At 41.7% G+C, this 20439-nt stretch overlaps 1 protein-coding gene across 2 annotated transcripts in view; it reads right to left on the reverse strand.

Annotated features, from left to right (window-relative positions):
* Positions 1-20439, reverse strand: part of LMTK2 (lemur tyrosine kinase 2) — a 72218-nt gene that overhangs the window by 17062 nt on the left and 34717 nt on the right. For both annotated transcript variants that reach the window (XM_081035907.1, XM_081035908.1), the window contains exons 7-9: positions 13305-13438; positions 2498-2582; positions 1077-1198 (exon numbers count right to left, since the gene is read on the reverse strand). In XM_081035907.1, coding sequence (XP_080892033.1) covers positions 1077-1198; positions 2498-2582; positions 13305-13438 — 341 coding nt within the window. The remainder of the gene's footprint in view (positions 1-1076; positions 1199-2497; positions 2583-13304; positions 13439-20439) is intronic.

Below are 20439 nucleotides of genomic sequence, written 5' to 3' on the forward strand. Positions count from 1 at the left end.
TTACCTTCAAAGAGCTTAGGTAGACTTACAGCTGACTTCTCAATAACAACAATGGAAGCCAGAAGACAGTAGAATGATATCTTCAATATGCTGAGAGAAAATAACTGTCATCAAGTAAAAATGTATTTCAAGAACACGGAGAAAATAAAAGTATGTTCAGACCTACAAAAAACTGAGAGTCTGTTATCAGCAGACACTCACTAAAGGAAATTCTGAAGGACACACTTTGGGCAAAAGGAGAGTAATCCCAGATTAAATGTCTGAGATTTAAGAGAAAAAACCAAAAAGAATGAAAAACAAAGTGATCTTAGTACTTGGATACACCTAAACAAACACTGATGCTAAAAAACAACAATAACGCCTATGGGGTTAAAAGAAAAAATTAAAATACCCAACAACAACATATAGCTGTGTATGTGTGTTTTGTACAGTGAAACCAAGTTAAAGCATTCTGAGATCCCTGTATTGTTCAGAAAGAGGGCCAAGATATGAACTAATATTAGACTAAGGTAAGTGAAGCATACATGTTATAATTTCTAGGAAAATCAATAAAAGTATAGGAATAGAGTATATAGCACCCAAACCAAGAGGAAAAAACAGTTAGCAGGACAACAGCACACACACACACAAAATGCAGATATAAATGAAGAAAGCTGAATAGAAATTGTTAGTCAAAGACTTAGACACATTTTTTTCAACTTCCATTTAACTAACCTCCTATAAATCACAGTGTTATACAATAGTCCACACCCCTTTCTGTTTTTTCATTCACTTCAATAGTTATTAAAAATGTATTACATGCCAGGCCCTGTGGGAGGCACAGAAAGTAGACTTGGTTCCCGCTTTTGTGGAGCTTATTACTATCGAATGGGTAAGAATGGCAATATGCAAACAGTTAGTTATATCATTGCAATTGTGACTATTGCCATGATGTCAATAAATTGTCTTTTTCACAACATCAGACACTCTGTGTCCCTACATTTTATTCAGTTACCTTTCTTTAGGAAAGTACTCAAGGACAAAGAAGTTAGGACTTTATATGCAAAAGCCTAATGGAATAGTAAAACAGTACATACCAAATGTTACTGTACTTAGTTTGATCTGCAGTTAGTAGTCTGTCTTGAAAGCTGGTTACTAATTCTGGAGCAGTCCATCTCAGAGGGAAAACTTTTTTGTCATCTGTTTCAATATAATCCTCCTGTTTTGTTAGAAAGCATACAGAATTTTGAATTCCATTACACTTTTGGTGAGCTCAATGATTTCATTCCAGGCCATTCTCAGAAAACACATACTCAACCCAAAAGACCTATCAGAGAAAGGAGTGGGGATGGAGAGACCTTCTGGGCAGAAGGTAGCTGAGGGTTTCTCCGAAGCCTCCTGGTCTCTGAGCCACAAACACTCACTCATTCTTCCTGGAAAAGGAAGGTACGCTGTATCTGACGCACAAAACACAGACTCTGAGCAAACCAGCTGGGCCTTATGCGCGGAATAGGGGAGTGATTCCGTTAATGAATAAGGTACAGGCTTTAGAATTTGACAGACTGGGTTGTTAAGTCCGTGTTCACCCGTTTACCAGCTAGGTAAATCTGGGCAGGAAACAAATATGCTGGGCCTTTTTCTTTATCTGTTAAATGAGGGTGATACAATACCCACCTGCCTTTATGATGAGGGTTAATTAAATGAGATAATGTAGGCAAGTACCTCGGAGTGCTTGGTACACAGCGAGCACTCAAGACACTACAGCTATTATGCAGACCAGTGGCCAACGTATATTTGCATAACAATTTTTGATTACGAAGTACTGTGAAAATATGACCTCTTTGGCTGTCACACGAACCCCGTAAGACAGAACAGCTATCCTCATGTTGCTACTTAGACAATGGAGGCCAAGTGGCTTTTCCATGGTCTTGTGACAGCACGGGAGCCAGGAAATTGCATTCTTTGCCCCACATCAAGCTTCCTCCTTCAGCTGGGCGACACACACACACACACACATGCATGCACGCACACACACGCACACGCACAAATAAAAACTTCATCTGCTTCTTGATTTCTATGGGGATATATTTAGGACAGAGTTTAAAAACTTAAATCTCAAGATTATTGAATTTGAGCCAAAATTTTACTGAACACATAACAGAGAAATACTGACGTGTATATTTTACTATACAAGTGGTAATTACAATGCCCATGTGCATACTAAATTATTGTGCACCATCAATCCATATCAATTACACTGAGTATACGTCTTTTTAAATGAAGCATTTGGAAAGCTGTCACAAAACCTCGGGCACAAAGCCAGGGATTTAGACAAACCACACATCAGAAGCCAACACTACCACTAAAATGACTGGAACCCACTCCTCTCCAAAAAGGCGGTATAACCAAGATGCTTACCCCTCTCTTCCAAAAATGGAGTGGCATTCGGTGGTATTACCACCTCACGACTATGAAATTAAATCAGATTAAGGACAGAAGCTTTAAACCTTTGGCTTACCTTGTACCTGCTGAATCCTATTCCATAATCTCCCACTTTCACATTTAAGTCCGAGGTGAGAAAACAATTCCGCAGGGCTAAATCACTGAAAACAGAAAGAGCAGGTGAGCATGAGATCAAGGGAGATCTACAACCAGGAAACTGACAAGAAATTGCGATGGAAAACGGCTTTCTCTAGTAATTAGAATAGTATTTTTAGTTCCCTAATTAATAGCTAATGTTTTCAAATTATTTTTTTATAGAAAAGGATTACATAGCGTATTTTTAATTACTTAAATAATGGAGACGATCAGATGTTTCTGCAAATAACTATGACTGCTAAGGTTAAATACTGACCACATCTATACCTTGTTTTGTATTAATACCAGATTTATGGCTCATTTCCTAATATTTTAAGAGTGAATAAGAAAGAATTCTAAAATACTATTATATAAATTGTCTGGATATTTTTCTTTATAGTAACTTGTATTACTTGGGTGTCTAGTAGTCTACTTATTGTAAGGAAAGGTTAATAAAGGTATAACTTTAAGGCCCCATACAGTAATTTACATTATTAAATATGTTTGTTTAACTCTTTTTTCAAAGATATGTGGGCATCATAAGGAGGCCCTTTCAAATGACTCTCATCTCTTCCAAACTCTACCTCTCCACAAGGAAGTAAAGATCATATTTTCAAAACTTACTAAAAACAATTTATATAGTTTATCTAAGAACAAGTTGGTTTTCAGAAACACATAACTTGAAAAGAAAAAAATATTTTTTCTAAAGGAATTTCCCATTAGACAACAGATTAAACTTTCTGGATTTTGGCTTTAGTCCTTAAGAATCTTTTAAATCATCAATTGGCATTTGAATAAAAAAAGGCCACTAAATTAAAATAGAATAGGACAACTAATTTATTGTTTTAAATCACAAATTATCAAAAACTGAATTTCTACAGTCCAAAATTTAAAATGTTTGTCTTTACATGATTGTAGAAGACCAAAATTTTAAACTAATTTTTGAATTCTTATTTTCAAAGATGTTAATTTCTAACGCTCACATGTCTGAAATATGATGAGAATGACAACAGCAACAGCTGCCATGGCTATAATTCCCTGACAGCCTGGTACATAACACTGATTCAATTACATAATGGCTAATATTTACAAAGCACTTACTTTACGCAAGGCGTTTCTAAGCATTTCACATGTATTATTAGCTCATTTAATCTTTACATCAAACCTTCAAGGTGGGCACTATTCTTTTCCCCATTTACAGATAAAGAAGCTAAGGCACAGAGAATTGAAGTGACTTTGTTAGGGTCACAAAGCTGCTAAGCCACCGTTCAACAGTATTTTCATCCTTTCACTGTCACTAACTCTCAACAATACACTATCAGAGCGCTGCACCATGCGCACGGCTGGTCCTCAAATAAACGAATTTCCAGTTAGTTATACTCAATTCCTCTCCATAGCCTCTGTCTACAAGTAGTGATTTTCACGGTGCTCCATCCAGAAGCCTTTGGGCCTGTGATGTGTTTGGGGAAAGCTTTGGCACATGACTCTGTTGTCATTACAAACAGCAGAGAAACTGCCAATCTTAAGAAAAGAACTGGTCCCTATTTCCTGGGATGAAGGGAAAAAGGAAGAGAGGGAGGGAGAAGTAGTATGCCATTTGGGCAGAAAAATGAAAAGGCTTTCAGGTGGGTAGCTTTACCCACTGCACCAACAGCTGCAGTTGGGCAGTGTGCAGGTTCTGCCAACAGAGGCAGCTGAGCACCACTAACAAGCATTAGGCTCTCCAGAAACAGCTCCCCTGCAAACCTCCCAACACCTTCCTCCTAAGTGCAGAATTAAAGGGGGGCTCAGCATTCCAAGGAGGCACGTGTGTGTCACCTCAGGCCTGAGGCTGGCCGGAGCCCTTTCAGAGCACATAGCACCTTCTATTCAGGCCACTGAAGCCACTCCTGGACTCCCTCGCTCCTCTCCTTACACCTGTTCACTGCAGGTCTTTAGATATAAAATGTGAAGCTTGGATGAATGATGGGAAGTTATCCCCAAAAGGCCTTTGGCTCGCATTATAAAAGGTCTCATAAAACTCTGATACAATTCAACTGGTATTCTCAGGGAAAGGCGGAATGTTTCACCTTACTGAAAACCAGAGGGAAAGAGGAAGAAAACAATGGTATGACTGGAGGAATGTCTTCTAAACCTGCTCCCTCATCCACTCTAAACGTCCCACTACCCCCAGTCAGAAGACCCGGGAGCTGGTCTCGGCTCCACTGCTTAAGAACTGTGCAACTCTGGGCAAGTCACTTAACCATTGGAGCCTCAGTTTCCTCACAAGAACAATAGGGGTCTCCCTGTAAGAGCTAATTCACAAGGCTGTCACAAGGATAACATAAAAAGACACATAAGAAAAGTTTCAAAACGTTAAGTGCTATCCAGATGCACGATGATGATATCACTTGATTCAAAATTGGTAAAAATAAATGTTCTCTGCAGCCCCAAACACGCAAAGCTGAAGACGAGAAAAACACAAAGGCGTAACTTCTTAACAACAGAGGTAATGCTTGACGTCAATGGCTGGTTTGGGTCAGGAAATACAAACATACCCAGTATATTCTTCCTTCAAGTGGAAAAACTGGTCTAGCGGGGAGGCCGCAAACAAGCAGCCCTGAAAGGCTCTCTCAAGGCTCTGGCTCTGTTCACAGCATCTCCTTCCCTCACCTGGCAGCACTGGCTGCCGCCTGGCTGTCAGTGACTGCACATGACTCGGCCTCATGAGTGGGGCCAATGGACACAGGAAGTGGGAGTCCACAGGTCTAAAGAATTCTCCATCCCGATTCCCAAGAGCCACCACTAGTCCTCAACTCACCTAGACCAGAGTGACCCATGTGCAGGACTGCTCTGATGAACAGCTCGATGTGACTGCAGCCATTTTCAAAACCACCCACACCTCTATGTTACCTACTTATGCTTTCCCGAATAATGTGAATTCCTGATAAAAAGGGTAACAAATGGCAAGCGAAATAACTGAAAGTTACTGAGTACTCTTCTAGAGCTTGGCATATGTCATCTTGTGGAATCTTGACAGCAGTACTTCAGGGTCAAGACGATCCCCATTTCACAGAAGTGATGGATGGACTCGGAGGTAAGTAATACGGCTTCAACTGGAGCAGCTGAGGGAGGTGAAGGAAAGACTTCCACCCGCAGTCTCGCTGGCTCCCCACGCCAGCCTCCTTTGGCAGCCACGAAGGTTCAAAAAGGAAAGAGAGGCTCCGCCACTTACCACTCAAAGATGGGATGTAGCTCAAACAGTTCCAAGTGGAAAATTAAAGCACGAGGCTGCTGATACGGCACAAAGAGGCGACTCAGAGTTCTGACAGCTGTCGCCACAGCTTATTGGGTCAGTCCCTGCTAGCTGAGCGGAAATACATTCACTGCGTGCCTGCTGCCCATCAGGTATCCACTGGGCATTGGGCACACACAGAATACTTCCACTGGGGAATTCTGGGTGGACAGGAGGAAAATGTCTGTGGCAGGAATGTGGCACAGCCCGCCAATGCTGGCCCGGGGATAAAAGGGAATAGTGCCTTCAGTCTGAGTTTCCTCCAGGCCTGAGCATGAAATGATCCTGAGTTGGACAGCCAGGCCTCTATGGGTCTCAACTTCTAGCTCTGGCTTATCTTTCCACTGTAAACAGCTGTAAACCTGGACAGAATCTGTCAGGAAGCGGTTTCTAGGGATTGGACAGAGAGCCCGATTCTGATCTTGGTCCTTGAAAGCGGCTCTGCCACTTTCCAGCTGTGAGGGCGCATGGAGATGCAGCAGGCCCGGGTGGGGCCGCACCACCTACCGACAACCCCCAGAATCCAAGCCTAGATCACATCAGATCAGGATCGGAGACAGCCGGCATGTGTCGTGTGCGCCATTTTAGCACGCGGCAAACAAGCTGCTTTAAAAACACAGCGAGCACTTTCCATGGATTCCTGAACATTAATCTCCCCAGGGGGCCTGAGGCCATCTAGAACAACAGGACATTTAATTCTCTATACAAGTGATTTTAAACCGAGGTTGTAAGCCCCAAACAGGGAGCCTGCCGTCGGATGACGCTCAGCCTGCAGCGTGCTGCTCTTTCCTGACAACACAGCAGACGGCCCACAAGCCTGGAACTTGTCCCACTCCTCTCCTGCACACACATACACTTTGCATAAACCGGGTTATGTAAATGGTAGGCTTTTTCTTACTCTTCCTGAAATGCAGCCTTTTAACATGTGAAACTGGGAGGTATAATCTTTCTATATTTTTCCCCATACTTATATGCATAGTACAAATAAGGAGAGTTAAGGAGCACCTGCTTTTCAAAATGCACCTGCTTTTCAAAAATGCAATATTATGCTGACATCTGCATCTTTATTTTTTATTCACATGGAAATCCCTCTGAATCAATTAGTGCAGTAGTTCTTTATTATAGTTGTATAATATTCCACAGTGCAGATGTACTTAAATTTATTCTAGTTCCCCCTGACAAACATTAACTTTGTCTCTCTTTTCTTTATTGCCACCACTTTATACAATGCTGCAATGGATATTTTTCATACGTATTAGATATTTCTAATAAATTCTAGTGCTTCTGTTTCCTATGAGATTGAGTCTAGAAATGGAGTTGAAAGGAATGTGCATTTTTAATTATAGAGTTCTTGCCCAGCAGCTTTTCAAACATTTATAATTTATATGCAATATATGACCTACACGTAATATAAGAAAAAATTTCCCCCCATACCTTTACTAACAACAGATTTGGCAATTCCTTTCATTTTTGAGTTTCAGTTACTTTAATTTGCATGTCTCTATCTACGTCTGAATTCGGACACCTCTTCATGTTTCTTGGCCTGTTTATATCTTTGGCTATTTTTCTACTGGGTCATTGTTTTCTTGTGAATTTGTTTAAGAACTCTGTGTATTATACGTGTTGGCACTTGAGCTGCTATCTGCATTGCAGACATAGCTTCATAACTCTGTTGTCTATTGACTTTATGATATGTGTTGCTATACGAAGTAGTTAACTTTTATGTAATAGTCAACCATATCCACCTTTCCTTTCATAACTTCTGGGTTTCTTATCTTAATTAAGAAGGCCTCACTAAACCCTGGGTTATACATATAGTCTTCTGGAATTGTGACAATAATACATTTAATTCTTTTATTTTTATTTTTATATATAGGATGATACAGAAGTCCAATTCCATTCCCAAACAGGTAACTAACTGTGCCAGCATTTAATAAATTAGCATCCTTTTCCCACTGATTTGAAATATCACTTTTGTCAGATATTAACTTTCTCTACTGTGTACTGTCTATTAATCTGTTTCTCTGCCAAAATCATATTGATTTTTATTACAATGGCTTATTGGCGTATTCTGATATATGGTAAAGCAAGGTTCCTTTACTGACCCAACAATTCATTTCTCCTCCATACTTCAATGGCTCTTGTAGACATTTCATTTATTCTTCTATATGTAGCTAAAGATAATTTATCTACCACTCCCTCTCATCCCTCTCCCCCAAATCCTGAGGATTCTAAACGAAATTGTACTATTTAGAGTTAACTGACAAAAATTTTTGTGTTGTCTTCCCATCATACAACACAGTACATATTTCTATTTGTTCACATATTATTTCATGTCCTTCAATAAGACTTCGTATATTTATATAGTCCTGGCCTTTCTCATATACTTTATTCACAAATAACTTATAATTGTGGCATTGTTGAGAACAGTATGGTTTTTTTCATCTTCATTGCTAGGTTCTTGTACCCAGTACAGGGAAAAACCATTTTATAGCAAGCCACATACATGCTCTTACTAATTTTATTTTTTTTCAAAAGAAACTGGTACTTTGGTTTTTCTTGATATATAACATCGTGTCACCAGTAAAGAAGGGTGTTTTCTTCTTTTCCGATGATTGCTGAGTGTAGGTGAGTGGCTAGGAGTGTAGGCTCAGGAGCTCACAGGTCTGGCTCTGCCACTTCCCAGCTGTGAGACGCTGAACAGGTTAGTACATTTTTCTGTGCCTGCATTTCCCCCTCTGCCACGTGGAAGGACAGGAGGGCATCTATCTCTTAGAGCTGGTGCCAAGATGAAATAAGTTACTATTCGTAAAGCTCTTAGGAACAGCTGGCACACGGGAAGCATTCAATAAATTTTAACTATTATTTTTATACTAATAACTTAAAAATAAATCTAGTCTGTGTTTGCATTCACTAGTACAACAAGGAAATGTTGAAAAATAATGCGAATTACGGGTATCTTGTCTGGTTTCACATTTTAATTGAAAGGCTGCATTATTTTGCCACTTAGACTGACAGTTGTTATTGAATTTTGGTAAATAACCTTAGTAACAGGGATTTAAATTGTGGAATGGCTGCTGAATTATACTGAATGACGTTTCAGCAATCTACTGACAATGTATTCTTTCCTCTTTTGTTGCAATGTAATAAATTATGCCGATATATTTTATGATATAAACCTACCCTCATATTCCTAGAAGTCATACTTGTTTTTTTTACATATTGCTGGATGAAATTTGCTAATATTCATTAATGAGAATCATATAATTTTCTTTTTTATGCCATCTTTTGCCATCAAAGTTATGTTGGATTCATAAAATTAGTTACAGAAATCTCAGTTCTTTATGGTCTGGAATAGTTTAAATCCATTGGTGTCATCTATTCTTTAAAAGTTAGACAGAAGTCGACCATGAAACCCTCTGGACGTGGTGACTTTTTAAGTGAAACCTTTTTAATCACCTTTCCAGTTTAGCTACCTGATCCATTAAAGTCTTCCATTTCTTCTTGGGTTTACACTGCATTTAAATTGGTTCTTTCCCTCTGCTGCCTTTCCTCACTTCTGTGTGAAAGACATCATGGGAGATATGAAGGTAAAGAAGACCCAGTCCCTCCCTGCCTTCAGCAGGTTTTCCATGTAGAAGGGGAAGCAGAAAACGCTCATGGACAGCCACCCTACGTAAGCTCCTGTCTGGCTCTCTCGTCAGTAGCGTCCTCTTTCCTAACCATCCTGCGAAGGTGACTAAGCACACACACATGCATGTGCAGAGTTCTGGTCCTGTCACTCCTCTGCCTACGAAATAAATCCAAAGGCTCATCTTGGCACCCAAGTTCCCCTATAATTTGGCCTCAGGCTACCTCCCTATGCTTATCTTCCACTATTTTCCTTCGTGCATCTTTAGCAGTTAAAGTAGATTATTTGGTATTTCCCTAAACACCCTTTCGTTCTTGTCTTTTTCTCCCACCACTCATATATTCTTGCTACTCCCTTCTCTAGCAATTTCCTGATCTCCATTCTCCAACTCATGCTCGTTCTTCAAGAACTACAATGCCACCTCCTTGATTCCCCCCACTACCACCACAAAAGTAACTTGTCTTCTTGTAGGCAAACAGCGGCACTCACTACGACATACAGAGGGGCGAGAGCCCAGGCTCCAGAGTCAGATGGCCTGGGTTCAGACTGCTCGAGTCAGGGGCTGAGAAAACAAATCGCTCATCACTCTGACCATCAGTACCTCCTCTAGAAAACGGGGTTAGTAATGGCACCTGCCTCGTGGCTCTTTAGGTGGTCCTAAGGATAAAATAACTATTCATAGACTGTTTTGCAAATGCTTGGAACACAGTGATCACTCTGCGTGAGGTGAATGCATGTTGTGACTCTCCTGTTAGAGGAAGAACTGTGGGTTTTGCTTTGACTTTAAACACATTTCTGTATCCCTCACCCCATGTAGCACTGAACTTTGCAGACTGCAGAAGATCAATGAATACTTAATGAAGTGCACATTGTTTTTAATTTAATATAAAAACAAATAAAAAAAAAGCAAGCAAGCTAAAAACTCTAAAAGTAAGACAAGGCCTCATTCATCATAATCATTATTTCTCCTGCTTCTCCTTCCTTCCTGGCTTATATTGGGCTAGACACTATAATACGAGCTTTAGGATTTCATTGACTAATCCTAAGAATTCCTCTCTATTATCAAGACTTTACTAGTAAAGAACATGAGGTTAGAGCAGGCGAATAACTGCGCCTGCAACTGCTCATTCTTTCATTTCCGTTCACTTACTGAGTGCTTGTGGACTTTTAGATCAAATCTGATTCCAAAGTCTGTTTAAGGAAAATCATTGGGTGTGCTCAGGAAAGCAAAAGGATGTTAGAGTTGTGGCATCTTTTTTTTTCATTTAATACCACTATGTGCCAGATGCTATCTGTGGCTTTTATTTAAAATGATCAATCAAAAGAATTAAAGCAATTATATTCATTGCCATATTTAAAATTTATTCCTTAAAGACCAACCTTTAAAACAGAAAAAAACGTTAGAAGGAATTTTTAAGAATATAACCTAAAGATTTTTACATGCACACAAATTAAGGAAAACCCCCAATAATTCATTGACTGAAAGAAACACTCAAGCCACAGATGCAGCACAAGCCAATTAGTAAGCAGACTTTCTAAGCTCTACCAACATGGACACCTGTAGTACAACGTAAGAAAAAAATAATGAAGATGGAACCTAACACCAGTGTTTATTTATCGTGCTCCTATAACACTGGATACCCACACTCAGGGCTAGATAACTTAGCAACCTCAGTGTTTTTCAGCAGAAAGCAATGCTCACTTTGAACTGGACAAATCCTAACGAGACTCTTGGGTGCAGGTAGTCAGCTCGGTACTCCCCAAGGCCACGGTCACACAGGTCTCCAGCACCATGAGCCAAGGAGAACCCAGGCTGCCCGCTGGAACCCTTCTGCACTTAGCTTGTTGCAGTGACCTGGTGGCATCTCAATGGAACTGCTCAGGAAGACTGACAGGCAGCGGACAAGAAGTCCCAGGCTTTTGGCCAGCAGGGCAGAGGAGTGTGGGGCACAGCACAATGGCAGCTTCTGCTGTTTACAAGGCCTTCGTGATCACATGTTCGACCTCAGAAATGCAGGCTACCTAAGAACCAGGCATACGTCTCTCCTTAAACAGTAAGTAACAATACCATTTAACTGGGGGTGCTTCACTACATCAGTTTCCAATCGTAGCTAACAGCTTTCAGTTGGACATGTGGGCTGTTCTATTTTCAACCAACACAGAAAGTCTTCCTTTGAGTAAGCCAATAAATATCCCAGATTCCAACTTTAAAATACGCTATACAGTATGCTACCAACAAAAAAATAACGTAAGGCATAAAAGTTTGCCCCAAATGGAAATTTTACACAAAACATGGTTACTTTTTAAAACAAAACGAGACAGTTGTCAATGGTTTCAAGAATTTTCTTTACCTTGAGTTTTTGTACCTGAATAAAATCCAAACCATGTGATTTATTATCTTTATTTGTTCTAAAGTTCACAAGGTTCTAAATAAAGTAAAACTTTAACCTGAAGAAACTCATAGGAAAACATTTCCTCTGACATATTTGCCAATTTTTAAAATACAATAGGCAAAACATACTTGGGCTTTAAACACAATTTCTAGCTGTTTGATAACCGTATGCTGCTGATTCTGATGATATGATGTTCTTTTTTAAAGCTCCGTTTTCCAAAATCTAAAAATTCCTAAACCAAGTATTAGGCAATAATTATCATAAAAATGAAATATAAGATTTTTCCATTATAAAACAAATAGATCTTTATATTCTGAATTTTCATGTACGGGATTCTACCTTGGGCCTGAAGACACCTATACTCTTTTGGGTCTTTTAAAAAGTACTTTTTCAGAATGCTTTCCTCACTGTGCAAGTCACTCGAGATACAGACATGTAAGAAAAATGTTACTAACGCTCCTTCTTCCCCATTTTGAAGTAATGTTAGGAATCTGATAGGTATTTTTCCTTGTCTGTTCATACATACACACACACCGCTACAAACACAACCAAATGTTTTCTTATTTTTAAAAAATGGAGTCATTCTGTAAATACATTCCTGTACAACCTTTTTAAAACATATAATACTTCACAGACATTCCTTCAAGTCAAAACACACAGGTGCTCCTTTTCAGATCTTTGTATTGCTAAGAGTTAAACAATTTAATTAAACTCAACTAAAGAAACAATGCCTGTTTCCCGGGAGACCTGAGAAATAATTTTAAATATCTTTTAAACATAAATCAGAGCTTAAAAGGCTAGAGGAGAGTAAGCAGAAATCTCCTTTTGGGTTCACAGAACCATCATCTCAGGACACAAAGACCTTTGCTGTTTTAATTACAAAAATTACATCAACAGTCTGAACAAAATACAGTGTGCTCCACAGAGCTGTGGCTAAGCAAGCAGGGCCAGAAAAGTTTGGACAGACACGTATTCACTGACTGCTGTGCTGCTCACACAAGCCCTGACCTCCTCCTACATCCTGGCCACAGCAAGGCTCTCGGAGCACGGGCCAGAAACCAACGCTACAGGAAAAAATCACATTAGCCTATGAGGTCCTTTCCTCCTCTCCTGGGAATGTGACACCGTTAGACCTAGCAATCAGAGCCTCAAGCTGACATGAAAAGGGCACAACTAGAGATGCCAGGGGGTAGGTAGACTGGGGTGTTTATTCTCAACACTGCACACAATGTACAACTTTTTCATTCTTTGAAATTCTGGAAATAATTTCTAGACCTTAGGCTGTAGTACTGGTTTAAACAAAGCCCAACTCAACCCTTATTCTGACACGGAGAAGTGCAGCTTCCATGTGTGCAGAAAGCACACTGTGACTCTCCAGCCGATCCTCCCACAGCTTTTCCTAGGCCCTTCCACAACCACCCGGCCCCTCTCGGCGGACCGCCAGACCCACCTGTGCAGGAAGTGCAGCTTGTGCATGGCAGCCAGCGCCGCGGCGATCTCACACGCCATCCTCTGCAGCAGCATGGTCTGCGAATCCCCCCGCAGGTGATCTTGCTCAGTGCGCAGGTAAGCTTTCAGGTCACCCTGCAAAAATCAGCCCAGTTTGGTTTCAAAAGGAGACTAGGTGAACACGCTGGCAGCTAAGCATGTGCCTTAACTGACATTAGTTACTGAGATTATTTATTCAAAATTACTTAGATTTGAGCTTAATAATCTCCGACTGAACAAATTTCAAATTACAAAAAATAATTCCAACCAAATACTTCAAAGATACTATTCATCTTTTAGGGTCATTTGAACTAAATTAAACGTTAGTTTATTTTTGTTATATGAACACAGGTGAAACAATAAAAGAAAAAAGTAACTGTAACGATGCACCATTTAAACTAAGTGTAGAAAACCCCAGGCAGCTAAGACATGCTATGGCAAGAAAGGAAACGGTGCCACGTGTACTGCCCGGAAGGAAGGATTCCTGGACACACACAGCCAGAGAGCATCCCATCAGGAGGGCTACGGCCACAGCACTCACCAACACCGAGAGGGAGAGAACAAAAGGAAACGGGGTGCAAAAAGAGAAAGGACGGCCAGTGCTGGTACCAACTGCTTCAGATGCCTGCCAGCTTCCCCAGGGCCTGTGCTGCCCAGAGACTACTGTGAGAAAGAACATTCCCGTCCCTTCAGGAGAATTCACGGAGTTCATAAGCCTATTTAAAGGCAAGCAGGACAGGCAAGAAAATGAGCAAATTCACATTTAGACAGTCAGTACACATATATTTAAATGCTGAGCCCAGATATGCCTGTATGGCTCCCCTACATGACCCTCTCTTTATTTCATGACTTTAATTGGAGGGGAGGGTTACAGCAAATCTGTTATGGGGAATAAATACACTTTTAAGGAAATAAATCTTCCACATTCTCCTTACTATATGATTAAATATTTATTGATGTGATTTAGTTCCTAATTAAAGCTTTGTGCAATCAGCTAATAAAATTCAGAAAGCAAGCCTATTAATAGCTTTCCATTTTCTTTATAGCTGAGTCAAGAAAAGGCTACTGAGGAAGGAAGTTTACTTGACCAACTGAAGAATTCATTTCTTATAACTGTTACCAAAGAGAGCAACTTGACCAAGTTCCTCCCAGAATAAAACCTTAGATCACAATATCCCTTTAGAAGCATGTGCCCACATTTAATAATACTAAGCACATTCTAATGGAAAGTCTTGGTCCACTCCAAGAATCTGTAATAAAATTGACTTCATTCCCAGTTCAGGATCATTACGTGAACGAGAACGTCAGTACTAATAATAAGTACCATTTGAGCTTCTGAGCAGTGTGCTAGTTTTCACACTTGTGGCCTCAAATAATTCTTATAATTGGAAACATTTTCCAGATATGGAACTGGGGCTTCGGGAAGTTGAGGCATTGGCCCAAAGCCACAGAATAAATGGTAGGGCTGTACTTCTACTTCGCAGCTGACCAACTTGTCAAGAAAGATCTACTTTGCAGGTGAATTCCAGTGGTATGCAAACCACACGGATTTCGGACTTCGGACTTCGTTGAGAAGAATGAGTTTAAAATAACTCCCAGTCCATCCATAGAATGCAGGATTCTTCCAAACAGCGGGCATCTCAGCCAGGGGGGCGGCTCCCCTCGGGACCCACGTGTACACACACTCGCCCACATCTTTCCTCTTCCCACACTCGGTGCTTTCTCCTTTTGTACCCACTGCAATTGCAAGCTGCTCCACAGAGAAACGGGCACCTTTCTTCCTTTTAAAAAACACATGCCTCTCCCTGCCTTCATCCCCGCTAAGCTCTATCCAGCGTGGGAGGGTGGAAGTAAAGCCTGCTTTGGATGACAATTAAATTAACCCAGAAAAATTCCAGCAAAGAACTCTAGGTCTACGGGCTACGGGATGATTTTTATAAGGTAGACCATGTGAAAACCAAATGTAAAAATAAATAGCTTGGGCCGGCCCGGTGGCTCAGGTGGTTGGAGCTCCATGCTCCTAACTCCGAAGGCTGCCAGTTCAATTCCCACATGGGCCAGTGGGCTCTCAACCACAAGGTTGTTGCTTCAACTCCTCGACTCCTGCAAGGGATGGTGGGCAGCGCCCCCTGCAACTAAGATAGAACACGGCACCTTGAGCTGAGCTGAGCTGCCGCTGAGCTCCCAGATGGCTCGGTTGGAGCGCATCCTCTCAACCACAGGTTGCTGGTTCAACTCCCGCAAGGGACGGTGGGCTGCGCCCCCTGCAACTAGCAACGGCAACTGGACCTGGAGCTGAGCTGTGCCCTCCACAACTAAGACTGAAAGGACAACGACTTGAAGCTGAACGTCACCCTCCACAACTAAGATTGAAAGGACAAGAACTTGACTTGGAAAAAAGTCCTGGAAGTACACACTGTTCCCCAATAAAGTCCTGTTCCCCTTCCCCCAATAAAATCTTTTTTTAAATAAATAAATAAATAGCTTAACGTTCTTTACATTACCAATGAAACGGCAACTTAAATTCATTTGTCTAACTCCTTTCCTGAAAACCCTACCTTGTGTAAGGAAGACATTACCCTTACAAACGTATGCCATGCTGCCTCTGGCCAATTCTCAAAACAAACAGGAGCTGCTGGCAAACAGTGAACACTGTGCACAAGTGACTGGCCAGAAGGCAGAGGGACGACAGACTGGGTATAGTTATTTTTCAAGGTTATCTGAAGTATACTCATCACCACTCACTGTTCTTAAAATATCTTCTTTCCATAACTGGTTCCACTCCCTAATTTCACTAGAAGATAAAATAATAACCAGAAGATTTTGCTTACCAATGTGAATGCTCCTAAAGTTTCTAGCTTGGCAGAAACTAAAAGCCTCTCCCCACTCTCACTGGGGAGATGAAGTTAGTACAGTCTAGGCAAATATATCTCCAACCTGGGGAGACGGGTCAACATAAACAATTACTGAGGGGTCTGAACAGTTCCTCACAGAAGACATTTGTAATGGATTGTGTAGGATCCTGGGTTAGTGCTGTGTTCTAGAAAGATCCTCAGAACTCTCCTGGTAGCACCATTTAAAAGAACACTCAGCATAAAATCCTTAATTAAAGTAAAAATGTACATATTAGGGGTGGCTGGATGACTCAGTTGGTCAGAGTGCGAGCTCAGGGTTGCCAGTTCGATTCCCACACAGGCCAATTGTGCCCTCTACAACTAGATTGAAGACAACGAGTGGCCACCAAACTTCCGGCGGGGCAGCCGGATGGCTCAGTTGGTTAGAGTGCGAGCTCTCAACAAGGTTGCTGGTTCAATTCCCACATGGGATGGTGGGCTGCACCCCCTGCAACTAAAGATTGAAAACGGCGACTGGACTTGGACCTGAGCTGCGCCCTCCACAACCAGATTGAAGGAGAATGATTTGGAGCTGATGGGCCCTGGAGAAACACACTGTTCCCCAATATTCCCCAATAACATTTATTTTTTAAAAAATGTACATAATAGGTACTAAAAAATGGATTCTTTCTGTCCAAAACAGACAAACCTGTCTTTAGATATCTGGTTTACTTTATTTATGTTTTAACAGGACTGAGTGAGTATACAGGGATTATTACTTTGGTCCACTATTAAAAAAACACAAACTAAGAACAGTACTTTATTCTGAAAAATAATGTTTCCTTTATTAAAAATGTCTCAGATCCTCCCTAAAATTCCCCAAAAAAACTCAGAAAGATTTATGACACTAGATGGCAGCAAAGTGCCATACTAAGAACTCAGATAACAGCAGCAACTTGGAATGACTTCTTGAAATGAATCATTCAATGAATAATAGACCTTTAAAGAAGCTACTCACAAGTGTCCTCTGACATTCCAACATAAATTGCCATGAGGGCTTTATCCAGTTTTTTCAGGACACTGAGAACAATGAATTAATTTCAATATAGTGTGAAAACTGAACAAGTAAATAGCTTTATAAATGAAAATTTAGTCGCATGTTAAAGGATGATCTGGGCGGAATGAAACCTTAGTTACTTATATGTTAAAGGATGACCCGGGGGCAGGGAAGTTATGATTTTTAAACTAAAATCTGAATGAAAGGATGAATGAATGGCGTGAGCAGCCACGTACCCAGCACCTACCACAAGAGGAAAGACCCACATCACAGCTGAAGCCCCTAGGTGCCCCGCCCTGGTCCCACGGCCCTCCCATCCGAGACCTTTTCTTACCTGCCACAAGTTCTCTGACTGCATCTATTCTTTCTCACCACCACTCAAGCTCCCACGTGTCTCTACCTGTACTTTATACATCGTCATCTGTTATTATGGATTAGCCGCCCCTGCCTATGCCTTCGTAAGCCTAGTCTCTTGGTGAGCCCACCCTTCTCTCTGCTCTAATGCTTAAATACCTCTCAGGAAATTCAGCAAAGAACCAAACAAGCCTCCTCTCCCGCTACCATCCCATTTCCCTCCTATTTCCCAGATAAACTGAAAAGCCTGGTGTGTTCTGGTAGCCCACGTCCTGGCCTCCCACTCTCTTGAGCAAACCCCTTCCCACTGTGGGGCGATTGCAGACACCTCTGCCACATGTACGGCCACGGGTCTGAGTCTCACCCACATAACCAAGCGATGGGCCATCCCTTCCTTCTCCAGCCTCCTGGCTTTCTTCCCACCGCACTGGCCACCCCTTTCTCAATGCCCTTGACTAGGTCTTCCTCCTCTTACTGATCTGTAAGTGCCGACACTCCCTGGGGCTCCGTCCTTACTTCTTGTCCCTTGTCACTGTGACACCCATTTCTGGGTGATTCTACCCACCCCAAGGCTTGAAAAATCATCGCTCAAATACATTTCTCTGGCCCAAACCCCTCCATTTCCTGAGCCCCAGACACATCTGTCCAACCGCTGACCTGACACCCTTCCCTGGATGCTCTAAGAGGTACCTCAACCCTCATACGTCCTGCGTGAAACCACCAATCTGCTCCTTCTCAAGAAATGGCACCACCGCTTTCCCAGTAGATCAGACCCAAACCGAAAACGTCATTCTTGAGTTTGCTGTCTCCAGACTCCAGCATTCAACCCACCACCAAATCCTGGATCTATTTTCACACTACACTCAGAATGAGACTACCTTTCCCAGAATGCACTGCGGTCACACGAACCCAAGGTACCACTCTCTCTTGTGCGAATTAGCACAGTGTCCCCTGTGTGGCCTTCCTGCTTCCACCCTGAGTTGCCAGAGGGAGTCTTTTCAAACATATATCAAGTCACAATACTCTACTGCTTAAAATCATCCCCAGGTCCTACCTAGCATTGTATTTGTTTGCTTGTCTGTCCCTCCCACTGAAAAGCAAGCTACCCAAGAGCTGGGACTCTGTCTAGCTCTCTGTTCTCAGAAATTAGAATAGCATGTGCTTGACGAACACAGTCATCCCTCCAAATCTGTGGGTTCCCCAACTGCAGATACAACCAATCACGGATAAAAAATAATATTCAGGGGTAAAAAAAGCTACATTGTTGACGTGTGCTATGTAGTTAGGTTGCATCATGCAGCACTGAATATACATAGATTATTTTTCTTGTTATCAGTCCCTAAACCATACCGTATAACAACTTCTGACATAGCATTTACCTTGTATCAGGTATTATAAGTAATCTAGAGATGATTTAAGTATCCAAGAGGATGTGCATGGATTATCTGCAAATAAATACTACACCATTTTATAGAAAGGACTTGAGCACCCATGGATTTCGGTATCTGCAGGGGGCCCTGGAACCAATCCCCGGTGGATACCAAGGAATGACTGTAATTACTTAATGAGTGGGGGAAAAGAGAATAAATGTATTGAGAAGTTCTAAAAGATGTCCCCCGAAATTAAAGTTGGGACAACCAGTGTCCCCAAAGCTGTCCCATCATGTTTCCATTTAACAATCTAATAATAATGATTTTAGGAGAAAACACGTGATTTCAAATTTTTATTGGGCTTTAAATTTATTATTTCATTAGTTTGCACATAAAAGGTAGCCAAAGGTCATTAACCCGGAAAGATAATATTTTAATTAACATCCAACTGATTCTGTTTGAAAGTTTTACCTTTGTAACTAGGAAATGCAACAGATTTTACTTCAAGAAGGGGAGTCTGGGTTATTCTTAAACTCATTCAGATCACAATGACTTGGCTCTCAGAAAGCATTTCTCCAGATACATTAGAGACCAGAGCTGTGCAACAGAAACATATTGCATGCCACATCCATAACTTTACATTTTCTAGCAGCAATATCAGAATCACAGAGAGAGCACTGTTTCCACCACGTGTTCACCCTCAGCATCATCTTGGTGTCCCAGCAAAGGTGACCTGTGACAGGACAGAGAGCTCAGCACCTGGGGGTCGAGGCGGCTACACAGAGCAAGTGGGAGCAGGGCCAGGAAGTAACCAGCCTCAGGGCACCCAGAGTGGGGTGAAGCAGGCGGCAGGGAAAGCAGGCAGGGCCTGGCCACCAGCAGCTGGGACAGCCTGTTAGCAAAGAGCCAGGGCCGCAGGCCAGGGGAGTAGCCAGGCCTGGGGAAGGGAGAAAGACTGTTAAGACGGAGCAAAGTTTAATCTACAGCCTTCTATCACCGCAGCTTGCAGTCTGGTCTCCAGAGTGGTCTGTGTCTGCTTTTAACCCAGCAGATCTCTCCCAGCACATGCCGACCTGCTTCTCCTAAGGTGACACTCCACCCCCCCCCCCCCCAGTCTCACAGGATCGTCTGCTGCTCCCCCACTCCTCGCATGGTGGAGCTCCCTGCCTGGCTCACACTGCGTCTGCCACCCTTTTCTGCTGAAGAAAAGTCGATCCACTCACTCTTCCACACTCAGATCAAACGCCACTTCCTCTTAGAAGCCTATCCCAATGACTCTAGTTAGAATTGCTAGTTAGATTTCTTCTATACACATACTCAAACCTTTTCTTAAGAATTAATGATCCATTAATTTACATAAAAGTGAATAAAAGTATCATTTCCTGAGCACTTACTGTATGTCCAGCAATTTACATTCATCATCTTATTAATGGTCAGAGTAGTCTGTGGGGTATGCAGTAGTAGCCCCACTTTACAGATGTC

This window comes from Rhinolophus hipposideros (assembly GCF_964194185.1).
Source record: "Rhinolophus hipposideros genome assembly, chromosome: 23".
Lineage (NCBI taxonomy): Eukaryota > Metazoa > Chordata > Mammalia > Chiroptera > Rhinolophidae > Rhinolophus > Rhinolophus hipposideros.